General features: G+C 38.1%; 1 protein-coding gene across 1 annotated transcript; it reads right to left on the minus strand.

Annotated features, from left to right (window-relative positions):
* Nucleotides 1–2,576: 2,576 nt before the first annotated feature.
* LOC127762488 (coniferyl alcohol acyltransferase-like) lies at nt 2,577–11,596 on the minus strand. Its single transcript, XM_052287010.1, has 2 exons — nt 11,491–11,596; nt 2,577–3,913 (listed from the first exon to the last, which is right to left on the minus strand). Exons 1-2 carry the CDS (start codon nt 11,594–11,596, stop codon nt 2,577–2,579), a joined length of 1,443 nt encoding a protein of 480 aa, XP_052142970.1.
* Between the last annotated feature and the right edge of the window lie 1,398 nt (nt 11,597–12,994).

The raw sequence follows: 12,994 nt of genomic DNA on the forward strand, positions 1-12,994 counted from the left end.
CTTGTTATTTACTAATATTATTCCTGCATCAATTTCAATTAAATAATTGAAAACTAATTTATAGGCAAATTATTATTGTATCAAATTTTAAATTTTTTAACCTACCTTCGCAGGCGGTAATTTCTTATTTTTTGCAGGCGGCCGTTATCTATTTTCGCAGGCGGGTCTAGTTACACTCCGTCTGGGAAAATTATCTTCCCAGGCGGACCGCCAACCCGCCTGCGAAGATCGGCGATCTTTGCAGTCGTTGGGCTACAGGCGGACAGCGACTGGCGAAAATGTTTTTCTAGTAGTGGAGGTTACCACATTCTATGCAAACGATTCTAAATACTCAAGTTTAAATCCAAGTAATTAAGGCCATGGTATCTCAACGCCAATTTTTTCATGCAATCAACTAGGCCGGAGCTATATTTTTTTTTGGATGATTTGTTATTCCATCTACCTACCATCTACCATGTAGCAATTTACCGAAAGGAGAACAAAAATGTACAGTACTTGTGTGCCGTGCTCTGTATGGCCTGGAATGAAGAAATTTTACCTTTTGATGGTTTTGGAGCACTTGTAGCATTCAAGATCAAATACTCCCCTCGTTTTAGATTATAAGACGTTTTGACTTTAGTCAAAGTCAAACTGCTTTAACTTTGCTCAAGTTTGTGGAGAAAAGTAGTAACATTTTCAACTCAAGACAAATTTATTATGAAAATACATTCAATTATTGATTTGATGAAACTAATTTAGTATTATAAATATTACTTTATTTGTTTATAAACTTAGCCAAATTTGAAATAATTTGAATTTGACCAAAGTCAAAAATGTCTTGTAACCTAAAACGGAGGGAGTAGCTAGCTGTGCTCATAGGGTGAAGGGAGTTAGTTCTTCTGATGTTTCAGCACTGACACTGTTGTATAGAGAACGGCAATTTTGTTGCTGTTAGCCTTATTTGTTTTGTGGTGGGATAGCACGGTGGCACCGGCTACAGCTAAGAAAGGATGGAAGTTTGGGCTATTTTCTGGCGTTGTTCGGCCCCCAACTGTTTCATTTCTAGTAACGGAAATGTGAGAGACATTCCTCTCTTTCTGAAAAAAAAAAAAACTGTACTGGTTTCTCTGAGCGTGTAGCGGTTCGGCCACCGGCATTGTTGATGCATCTGGTGGAGCTGGCTGCAGAGCCCGGAGACGGGAGATCCTTCCCTCCCTTTCCCCACTCCTACTAAAGATTATAGGAGCTGTATTTGTTAGAAGCTTACGGAACCAAAAACAAATATAGAGCAACACCATCATGGGGATCAGGACAACAAAGTCATGTATATGCCACTCAAGTATTGTGCACAATAAGCATAGGGAAATACACATAAGTATATCAAGCAATTCATCTCTGAAACTGATGTGGTTGTGGAGTCATATATGCATGACTTTAATTACTAGGGTTGAACCTTGGGGTACACAAATATGGATGTATGCATCTAATTTGATAGAGGTAAGAAGTCATACTTCCTTTGTCGAGAAAATACTACTTCACATTTTCGACCAACTAAAACAGAGGAGGTTGAGAGCACCTTGGTATTGCAAATCTCCAAGGATTTTTAAGAAATGTCCATTGTATTATCCAACGGCTTGCCATAGAAAGGATTTGTTTGTGACCACGTTGATAAGTGCCACTTTAATGCAAAAATTGCGGATCATCTTCTCAACCATGACAACTAGAGGAGGCTAATGCAAAATTGAAGGTAGTGGAGATTGAAATATAGCTGGTCGGGTGTTATCCTGAGATCTTGTCAGGGATAAAAATCTTGACAATAAGAAAATTATATACCATTATCTTGTTTTGATTGTTGTCTCTCTTGAGGAGATGTGAGTTTGACACGTGAGAATTCCTATACATGTTCGGGTCCTTCTCGGAGTAATAACCCTCTGTACTGTTGACTTTTTTTTAATTGATAGGGAGAATACGAGTACAAAGAGGATATTTGTGGATCCTATGCTTAACTTATAGCTAGTAATAGTAGGATCTTGACTGTAAAATTGTATTTTACCATCAAGGCATGATTGTATATTGTATGGAACGAGCTATGAAATAATCATTCTTCTCAGTTTTTTTTTTGTTAATTGCAACACGGAACAGATGAAAATAAGGAACTATGAGGGGAAATTATTCTAAATTCTCAAGGGGACGTCATCTCATTGTTACATGCCATTCAAATAGTTATAAAAAAAATTGATAAAATTTAACAAGATAGATTAATATGTGATAGATCACTTTACAAACATACGAGCTTAAATTTAACTTCTACGAGTCATAAAAAAATAAATTTAACTTTAAATATACATTAACTGTAGGTATTGTCTAATTTATTTTTTTTATTGCAACTTGTAGAAATTAAATTTTAGTCCGTATGTTTGTAGAGTGATCTACCCCATATTAATTTATCTTCTCAATTGTTTAAATATTTTTATAACTATTTAAATGATACGTAAATAACTAGGTGATATCCTTGGTAGTTTAACAACCACTCCAAGCATGCAAACGAGATCGCTGCAGCAGAAGCGGAGCATCAGTTCAGAACTTCAGATTATACTTCATAGCGCGAGGCCACGGCGCATCTCGCCGGTGAGGCCGAGGAACTCCGCCGTGAGGGGCTTGAAGACCCGGCGCCGGTCGTTCTCCAGCGCGGCGGCGAGGCGCGGCCACACGTAGGCGCTGACGATCCACGCGTCGCCGCCGGGCTGCCTGCCGACGCAGAGGTAGGCGGAGCACATCCTGTCGTTGGCCGACGTCGCCAGCACCAGCGCCGCCGCGCCGAACCCGAAGTCCGCCGCCTCGCACGGGAACGACGCCCACACCGTCTGGTGCAGCGTCGGCGAGCCCAGCCCCACCGCCGCCCTCTCCGTGTAGCTCCGCGGCCGGTGCGCCTCCAACCAGTCCACGGTCTCTTGCAGCCGCTCGTCGTAGTCCACCGCCGCGATCGCCTCCCGCACCATCGCCGCCACCACGCCCAGCGGCTTCCTCAGGACGGCGTCCGCGGCCTCCTCCCGCTCCACGTAGGTGGTCGCGTTGCCGACGTAGCCGCTCAGCGTGCGCCGGAGCTCCGGCGACCTCACGCGCCACCGCAGGTCAACCCAGTACCCCATGCTGCAGCGCCGCGCCGCGGTGTCGGACTTGGCGATGCTCGCCGACGAACTGACGACGGCGGCCAGCTTCTTCCACAGGTACGCCGACACCGCCTGCACGCTCGTCGCGCGCGCCTTGCCGCCGCCGGCGGTCGCCTCCTCGCGTAGCCTGGCGATGTCGGCGGCCTCGACGAAGTAGAGGCGCTCGACGAAGCTCGCCTCCGCCGTGAGCGGGTTCACCTCGTGCTCGTGGTCCCACGGCACGAACATCCCGTCGACGGCGGCGCTGTACATCGGCGGGGATCGGGGACGGCTCAGCACCGACCGGTCAAGGTTCAGGCCTCCGGCGAACGTCCCCGTGAGCGCGAGCTCCGACCACGACCGGAGGAGCACCACCGCGATGTGGTCGTCGCCGAGGAGGTGGTTGGTAGCCCACACCACGGCGAAGCCGCCGCAGGCGAAGGACAGCAGCTGGACGGACATGACAACCTCGGCGGCGTACGGCAGCTGGATCTTGTTAAGTGACGCCCCGGCATTGCCCCAGTCGAGGCTACCCGTGACGCCGACCTCGGCGACGACGAGCTCGGCGCCCTGGTTGTGGCAGCGGACCTCGAGGAGGCCGGACGCCGGGTTGGTGGCGATGCGGCCGGTGAGGAAGAAGAGGTGGCTGAGGAAGGACGGCAGGTTGGCCGTGAAGGTGGCGACGACAGCGGCGAAGTCGCCGGCGCCGGAGGGGGCAGGGTTGGTGTAGACGCAGGTGACGGTGGTCTGGACGTCGTCGGCGTGGAGGTCGATTAAACTCCATACTTGTTACGCATATCAAAAAGGCAATCAGGGTGTGTTTAGTTCTTTGGGTACGTGTAAAGTTTTTAAAGTATACGAACACATATTTAAAGCCTAATTAATTGTAGACTAATAACAAAATAAATTACAGATTCCGCCTGTAAACTACTAGACGAATTTATTAAGCCTAATTAATCCGTCATTAACAAATGTTTACTGTAGCATCACATTGTCAAATCATGGCGTAATTAGGCTCAAAAGATTCGTCTCGCAATTTACATGCAAACTATGCAATTGGTTTGTTTTTCCCACATTTAGTGCCCCACGCATATATATGTCCAAACATTTGACGTGATGTTTTTGGCCATAATTTTTTGGATCTAAACAAGGCCTCAATAACTAGATAGAGCCCTGGTACTTTAGTACTCTCTTCGTAATTCACGATGTTTTGGACAAGGTGAAGATTAAACTTTTGTAACTTTAAGTATCAGTAACTTTAAAAATATTTAGTGAACTAAACATATATATATAGATTTATCTTTCAAAGTAATATAAAAAAGTAGACATACACATTTATTTATTGTATATATTATAGTATAAAAACAAAGTCAAACATATAGTTGAAGACTGTGTCATTGCCCAAAACATCAAGAACTATGGAACCGGAGGGAGTACACTGTAATTTTTTTTACTAGGGACTATCTATACATTTCTCTTGGAAATTTGTCAAATGTAAATATAGTACAATAGTAATGTAATTACATTATAACTTATTACATGTAATTAAAACGTAATTGATATGTAACTTTCATGTGATTTTGAAACCATTAGATTTGCTTTAAGATCTGTGCAAGTGAAGAAGCAAAAATCAAAACGCACACACAAGTAAGAGGATTTGGTATCATGACCTCCGCTTCGTGAAATAGCATGTTATCACAAGATTTTTATAAAGTTACATGTAAGTTACAGTATAATTACACTACGATTACACTATTTACATCTGTCAACTTTTTAGGAGATAGTTTGTCGACAAATGTATAGCAAAACTGTTTTTTCTATTTTCAAGTGCTGAGTTAAGTTCTTGGTTTTCATATTGAAACACCTAGGTGGGATTGTCCTACGCAAATTGCTAAGAATAGAATTAGATTCGATATACTTAAATTCTGTTTTAAGATACAATTGTATCTTCTACTATATATATTTTTAAAATAAATCTGAATATCATATACAACTCCTAGCTCATGTTACTATATGTACAATTATATCGATCAATCTACACTGTTATAATTTTGATCATCACGGTTTAATGGATTAAATATTTTCTTCTTCTTTAATTAACTATAAAAAATGCCCATGCATTGCAATGGGTACAGACGTTTTCTAAGTGATACAATAGCTATTAGGAATTGAGAAATAAATTGAAACATTGGCCTCCTCTCGCTGCCAAGCCACACCCTCGCGTTTCGGTAGCGTCTTTAACCTCTGAATAAGAGTCCCATGCGCCTATGATGCTGGAACCGATCCTGTACATCAAATCCGGCTAAATCTCTTTTGATCTCCAAAAATTGTTTGAGGGCTTTTGATCCATTCAATCTCCTCTTTCTATTTCCCCAAAAATTGATGCAAATCCATAGAACTCGAGAAAAAAAGGGCCCACGGAAGCTCACTGGCTAACCATCATTGGCGACCATTATAAACGAAGATTAAATCTGGCCCATAAAAGCTGAATTGAAAGGGAAAATCATGGGGAAATGATGAGGGATGAATGTGGAATCGTTATTTGCAATTAATTTGAAGAGAAAACGCATGGGGAGGGTAGATCAACGTGGCGGTGGCACTAGGTTCGGCCCGAGTGGCGGCTGAAGGCGCATGAAGCACGCAGTCAGTGGATCGGACTCATAAAAATATACGGAATCCTTGTAAAAAATACGGAAGAAGATTCAAGAGGGAGAGAAAAAGGGAAAAAGATCAAGAGGGGGAGAGATTGTGGCCAGGGAGGGAGAGAAAAACAGAACTGGACCGGCTGAGAGACAATGCCGGACGAAAAAGGTTACGGAAGCAAAGCCTTACGTATTTTTTAATTAGGTATAGACATAGATGTGGGAATTTCTAGTCTCCGTAGAAAATTTGGTGGCTTCTTTTTAAGATATTTTAAATAATATAATAATCCCTATATATAATAAATAGATAGATTGATACCACCACTTAACTATACTGATTTTGACAAGAGGATAGGAGGAAGGATCTAATTAACCCGAGACCTTGTGAGCTAGTAGCTGTGTAGCACATTCAACAATCTAATCTAAGCACATCTTTCTAATAATTACATGCAATTTCAATTTAGTTACACTAGAATTATAGTATATATATAGTTATAATTTCTTTATCGAAAGATCTATAGCTAATTCCTAATATAGTAACTTCAAAATCTGCCCACTGTGCCACCAAAAGCCACTAAGAATAATTTAATCCAAATTCAAACATTTCTATCATGTCGCCTTTTCTCGTCGCATGTTGAGGCTAAGCTCTTTTCAAATTATTACTTGATTGTTCAAACAAATTGTTATAATTTTTTTACCGGGAGTTCTACAGCTAATTCTTTAAGTAATCTAGTACAACTTCAAAATCTACCCACTGTGCCACCAAAAAGCCACTAAAAGTAATTTAATCCAAATCCAAACATTTATATCATGTCGCTCGTTCTCTCCGCTTGTTGAGGCTTAGTTCTTTTCAAATTATTTACTTGATTGTTAAAACGAACTAGGATGTAACCCGTGCATTCACGCGGGCATGTATATCATACGCTGCATTTGAGAAACTTATAAGGATTGAATATTAAACATGTAGCACTTGCCAAGCTTCAGAAGTACGTTTTATTTCATAAATTTATTTGTCGGCATTTCTTAAATAAGTTTTCTTTGGTATTTGTTATCTTTATACTACACAATATTTAATTCATCCATATAATTAATTAATTATTAATTTCTACTTCATAATTTAAAAATAAGGTAGACTTATTTTGTTTACAAAAAAATGTCTAACAAATTAAGTTCAAATTAAAAGTAAGGTGTTTTTTTTGTTTTAAATTGAATGTTTTGGGGCTTCTTTTTTACAAATCTCGAAAAACTATTATTCTTAATAATGTACTATCAAGCTAGCACTCCTTTTAATTGGTTCACATTAACACAATTTGTTATATGTATCTACATATGGATCAATAAAGATATAGTAGATGTATGTATTCTGATCTTGTTTCCAAAAGACATGCATATGTACATACAACATGAGGAGGGGAGAAGTTTTGTTTCCTTTGAGATAGATCCAATGGTTTTACCAATTTGAGTTTTCTATATTTATAAAATATTAATGACCCAAAGTAACATACTTGTTAAATATCTATTTTCTAATTAAATTGCTTATTATTATAACATTATAAATTGACTTTATGTGTTGCATATTGTTCTATTAAAAGCTATGTGTTGTTAAATAGATCATTAAAGTATCTATATGATTTTTCATATAAATGTGTTTTAGTTCTTTTACTTATTAAATATAGCATTTGGGTGTTGAATTATAAATTTTGTTGTAAATAATCTAATGATGAACGTGGTAAAACATTGGCTATATGATTTAGATCGTATAATTGTTTGGAATTTATTATCACAAAATATATTTTCATGAAGAGTAGGAGGGGAGGAGGTATGGCATACATACGTGCACTGGTGCATGTAACTTGTGGGCCTTTTCGTTTTGTTAGCTTTTTCTTATTAAGGTAAATCCAATGGTGGAAAATAGTGGGTCCACTGTATTTAAAGTAAAATCAATGGTTAGATTTTTTGAGAATTATTAGGAATTCCTCTAATTTATTAGAATGCCACGTGGTGACTTAGGAGTGTTTGTAGGAGTCACATGTGGCGGCTTGAGAGCGTTTATAAGAAATTTAATGGACTTTTAGTATATAATAATTAGGAAGGTAACCTGCACACATGCGCAAGCACCTTATTTAATGTTGCTTGTATTTTAATTATGAATATTTATGTATGGATGAGTATTTCTTAAAATATTTTTTACATTATTATGAACATGTTTTTATCAATAATTTGTATGAGATTGTACTTTTAATGCATGAATTCTCATATATAACTTTAGTATGGTTTATGTTCCCTAATTAACCAAACTTAGTATGTACAAAATACCCACACACCATACGTATTTAATAGAAATCAAAGGGGGAAAAACATGACGTGTACTCCATCTGTTATTTTACTTATTATTTAGGGTGTAGTCTACAAAATGTAGAATTTACACATGATTTGGTAAATAGAATTGGCATTTTAGATTATCCCCGTATAGTCTGGATAGATTGGAATCCACATGATAACAATATTTATAGATATAATCTAAGAAATGCCATTGACAAGCGTTCAAGTCCCAGAAATGCCATCAACAAGTGTGAGTTCCAAGAAATGCCATCGTATAAACGATTTTGTCCCAAAAATGCCATTGCCATTAGGATTCCGTCCATTTTGCGCTGTTAAATACACTGTTCATCCTATAGAACTTAACGGCGAAGAATAGATCGAACCCTAACGGCGATGGTATTGTTGAGACAAAGTCGTTTGTACGATGGCATTTCTTAGAACTCACACTTGTCGATGGCATTTCTGGGATTTGGACGCTTGTTAATGGCATTTCTTGGATTATCTCATATTTATATGATCATATAATCTATATTGTTAATTTTTATCATGATTTGTCATAATTCTCAATTGCCATGCAAGGCCCCGGATGTGACCTGCTACTTGTTGCATTGTAAATCTAATTTAGCCGTGCATATTTGTGAACTGATATGGGCCGAATATAGTGCACCCTACATAGTCGCATATTTATGTGATGATTTTACCCATATCATTGAATTGTTTCTCAAATGCCATGTAAAGCGCAAAGATATGACATGTTTCTTGTTGATATTGTAAATCTAATTTAGTGGTACATATTTTTATAACCGATAAAGAATATATAGTGATATATAGTCTATATTGTCATCTTTTTTATAATTTTCATGTCCGTTTGGACTACAGAAAAAGAATGAAAATATGACCTAAAATATAATTTTACTTTACAGATTAAAGTATGGTTAATATAGATCATAAATTAAGTTAATGGTAAATAATATAATATACTAGTAAACTTTATTTTCAAACGTCTTAGAGTTAGTTTTAGTATTTATGATTATAACGTGATCTATGACACTATAACCTTTGTTTTCGTTTTTTTTTTCTGTTAGACATAACGCAAAGGGTCAAATCATGGATGAAAATAATATTTATTTTTTTCTAAATAAAAATATAGTAAATATGGATTGATTTAATTGTGGTCGAATAAAAAAATTGTATATATAATTGAAAAGTTACAATAGTTTATTTATTATATATATACTACATGTTATCTCAACCAATATATGGAAAAAAGGAGTTATGAAGAGGGAAGAGGGGGTCCACATTATCTGCAATTAGTGAGTGTGGCTGGTTAGTTAGGTATGGTGGAACTTAATTGCCCACGCCTAGGTTCAAGACCTAGACTTCACATGGGTCTCATATTTACGGCTAATTATTTTTGATGTAGGCGACGTTCCTATCGATAGCGAGGCGCTTATGGTGATTTCGTTAATTTGAAGATATATCATTAGCTTAGTCTCTCGAATATGTTTTCTATGGATAATTGTACGCGTGTGTATATGAGCGCTTGTGTTTATACTATGTTTCTTAAAAGAAGTTGGCATGCATTACCCTTCCAAAATAATTATATAAAATATCAATTAACAAATTTCTGGTGGTAAAGTACGCACTATCAGGACGCCTCGACCAAGTACTCAAAAATCAACCTACAGCACCCAAATACCTGACAATAGTGAATATATTGTCCAAGAGGCAAGAGCTTTGATATATCACTTTGTTGATGAACAACTTCACCAAGGAGTAGTATAAAAAGCGAAATTATATGCTTAAATAAACCGAGAAGTGGAAGTTGCTTGCATCATTCACCTGTTTGATACGATTAGGATTATTTCTCCTTTGCAGGAACAAATGTAGATGTATGTCGTCGATATTGGTCGAAAAAGTGAGCTAGAGGCGCATTGCTTTTTTTTTTCCTATGGCTTTGCATCTGAAAATTTACTTGTTGATTTTTTCGGGAGAGAAATAATTGATTCTCTGCATTTGTTTACTCCTAATTAATTATTTTGGTGGGACCAAAGCATGCAACCATCATATATTAGGGAGGAGAGAAGATAATTTAATCTAGTGAGAAATTCATCAGGCCCTGAGGGCAATATTCATGAATCTGACCCTAAATCTGTATAAATAGTTTAGAACAGTCAGTGATATTCACTTTTGTAATCAAACAGATACAGGAAAAATTCAGAAACTAACTACCGAGGGCAATATTCATGAATCGGAACCTAAATCTGTAAATAGTTTAGAACAGTTAGTGATATTCACTTTTTTGACGCAAAGGTGATATTCACTTAAAAAGTGTTCGTTGTTTTATTTATTTTTGGATGATGGAAGCACACACCCAGGCTCCTGCATTAAATGATAAATCCACAACGTCGGTTTTCTTTCCAAGAATTAATTCTGCGGTATTTTTTTCGGGAGAGAAAACAACTGATTCTCTACGTATGTTTACTCGTAATTAATTATTTTGGTGGGACCAAAGCATTTAACCATCATATATTAGGGTGGAGAGATGAAAATTTAATCTAATGGTCAAAATGGGTCTACCGAATTAAGTGAAAATCAATGGTTACATGCTTATCTAATTTATTAGAGTATCACTTGATAGCTTGGGAACGTTTCTAGAAGTGCCATGTGTCGACTTAAAAGCATTTTTAGGATGTTTTATGGATTTTTAGTATATAATAGATAGATAAATAGATAGATAGGTAGATTATTGCTTCATATGCTTCAGAAAATATATTTTCCCAATAAACTTTCTTGTTAAGTCCTATTGTATTGCTTAACCACTTCTGTTAGATTATTTATTAACTTTATTTATTATAGTATCTAATTTATTCTTATATAATCAAAAAGATAATCCGGAAAAAGTACAGTTCCTCAATAATTAACTCGTTACAACCTAGCCTATAGCAGGAGAGCCGCCGGGGAGCGGCGGCGCCGGAGCCGCCATCCTTCCAGTCATATGCACGCGTCGAAAGCTCCCGTCGCAAGAGGAATGGAAAGTTTAACCGACAAGCATACATGCAATTAGTTGCTCCATCAACTTTAATGATCACCAAATTCAATTCCATCTCTACTTGGTTAGCTTGACAGTTACAAGTACCAAATACCCCCATAGGATTTGACTGCACGGAAGAAGTAAAATGACGGATGATCGATCTGGAAATTAACTACAGATTAATTGACCGGGATCAAATAATTTCATTAGCATGATTAAATTAGGGGCAGTTCCTGATATATTAACTTGCAATTCTTTTATATGTTCGTGAAAAAAAAATTAGGGACAGTCCGTCCAAGATCGAGCAATCGATCGATCATTGAGCGTTCGTGCTTGATTGATCAATTTGGCACAGCTGGTTTACGACCAAAGCTAGCTTGTTCATGCATGCCGATGACTGGGCGGCGGCTGGGCACCGGCGGCGAGGCGGCGGGCTTCGGTGTGCTGCGATCTGCGTTGGTGATCGACATGAGCGCTTCGGTGTCCGGCTGTCAGCATCGGCATTACGTTGCGCATTAACTGGAAGAGAATAAAAGTTTATGCTTGGGGAAGTTTCTAGCTAGCAGTTGTATTTTTCATCAGAATTTTCAGTTTCTCAAACAGTCTGTATTCATATACAAATTTAATGACATAAAATTCATCGTACACATAGAGGCATGAGATATTTGCTTAGCTCTATTACATGTCCTGTCAATCAGGGTTCAGGGCATGTTAGTTAGTTTGATACTACAACTAACAAGATATATATGTCAGGGTTATGGATACCACATACCCAATAATAATCGACTAAGCTTGGCGGGGCCCACCACATACCAAGTCTTATACGGAAACAAACCACGTATATAGAAGGAGTTCCGGATAAGGAAAGACGAGTAAAGTTCTATATGGAAACGATAAGGACTAATCGGTTTGTATCTATATTGGTCTTCCTACTTTTACTTGAACAAGGGGGCATCTATGGGTATAAATACAAGCCCCCTAGGAGGAGAGGAGAGACATCCACCACAGTCTACGAAGCCACAAGACACAACATACACACAAGCCAATACGCCGCTAGAGATCGATGTTAGAGATAAGCCTAGATATACCCTATCCGGTGCCTACGGAGGCTAGCAAGAGGAATCTAGCGTCATCTCTGATCCCGACGAGTTCATATTCAAGAAGGAAGACTATGTTGTCGTCGACTACGAGTTGGTTATCTAGCTGCTAAGTCGATGACAACTAGATAGCTAGATTATCCCAATTATTGTACTTGTGAGATTCAGATAAATAAGAACAACAACGGCTTCGGCCAACAGGAGTAGGGCTATTACCTGTCAGATAAGGGGCCCGAACCTGTATAAAAATCGTTGTCTCCATCCCTTTTACCTCAATCTCGCACATACACTGGTACCAACGATCCCCATACTATGCAAATATCATAATCATGATATCAAACGTCAACAATATATAAAGATTAGATTGTGGGGCAGATTGGCCAAAAGGTCGATATATAATCATGTGCCTAGCCGATGCTGATGGAATTTCGGATCGATCGGCTATAACCGATGGGATATAAGTTATGAAAAATAAAGCAAAGAATACATTAGCCAAGATTTGGATGTAATATAATTTTGAATCTTCTAACTCTATTAAAACTAATCTTAATAGATCGGATCAAACAGAGATTATAAGTATAAGATTGATAATTATAAGATATCAATTAAACAATTATATGATCTTTGAATATGGGCTGATGCACTGGATTGATTGAAACTTGTTATTAACTTTTTTATTTCTTTATTTTTTAATTTCTCTGTTTTACACTTAGATTCTTTTCCTAAATTTCTATACTTTTCCTATCCTATAATCTAAACAAGCGCTAACCT

Source organism: Oryza glaberrima, chromosome 2 (genome assembly GCF_000147395.1).
Source record: "Oryza glaberrima chromosome 2, OglaRS2, whole genome shotgun sequence".
In the NCBI taxonomy this organism is placed as follows: domain Eukaryota; kingdom Viridiplantae; phylum Streptophyta; class Magnoliopsida; order Poales; family Poaceae; genus Oryza; species Oryza glaberrima.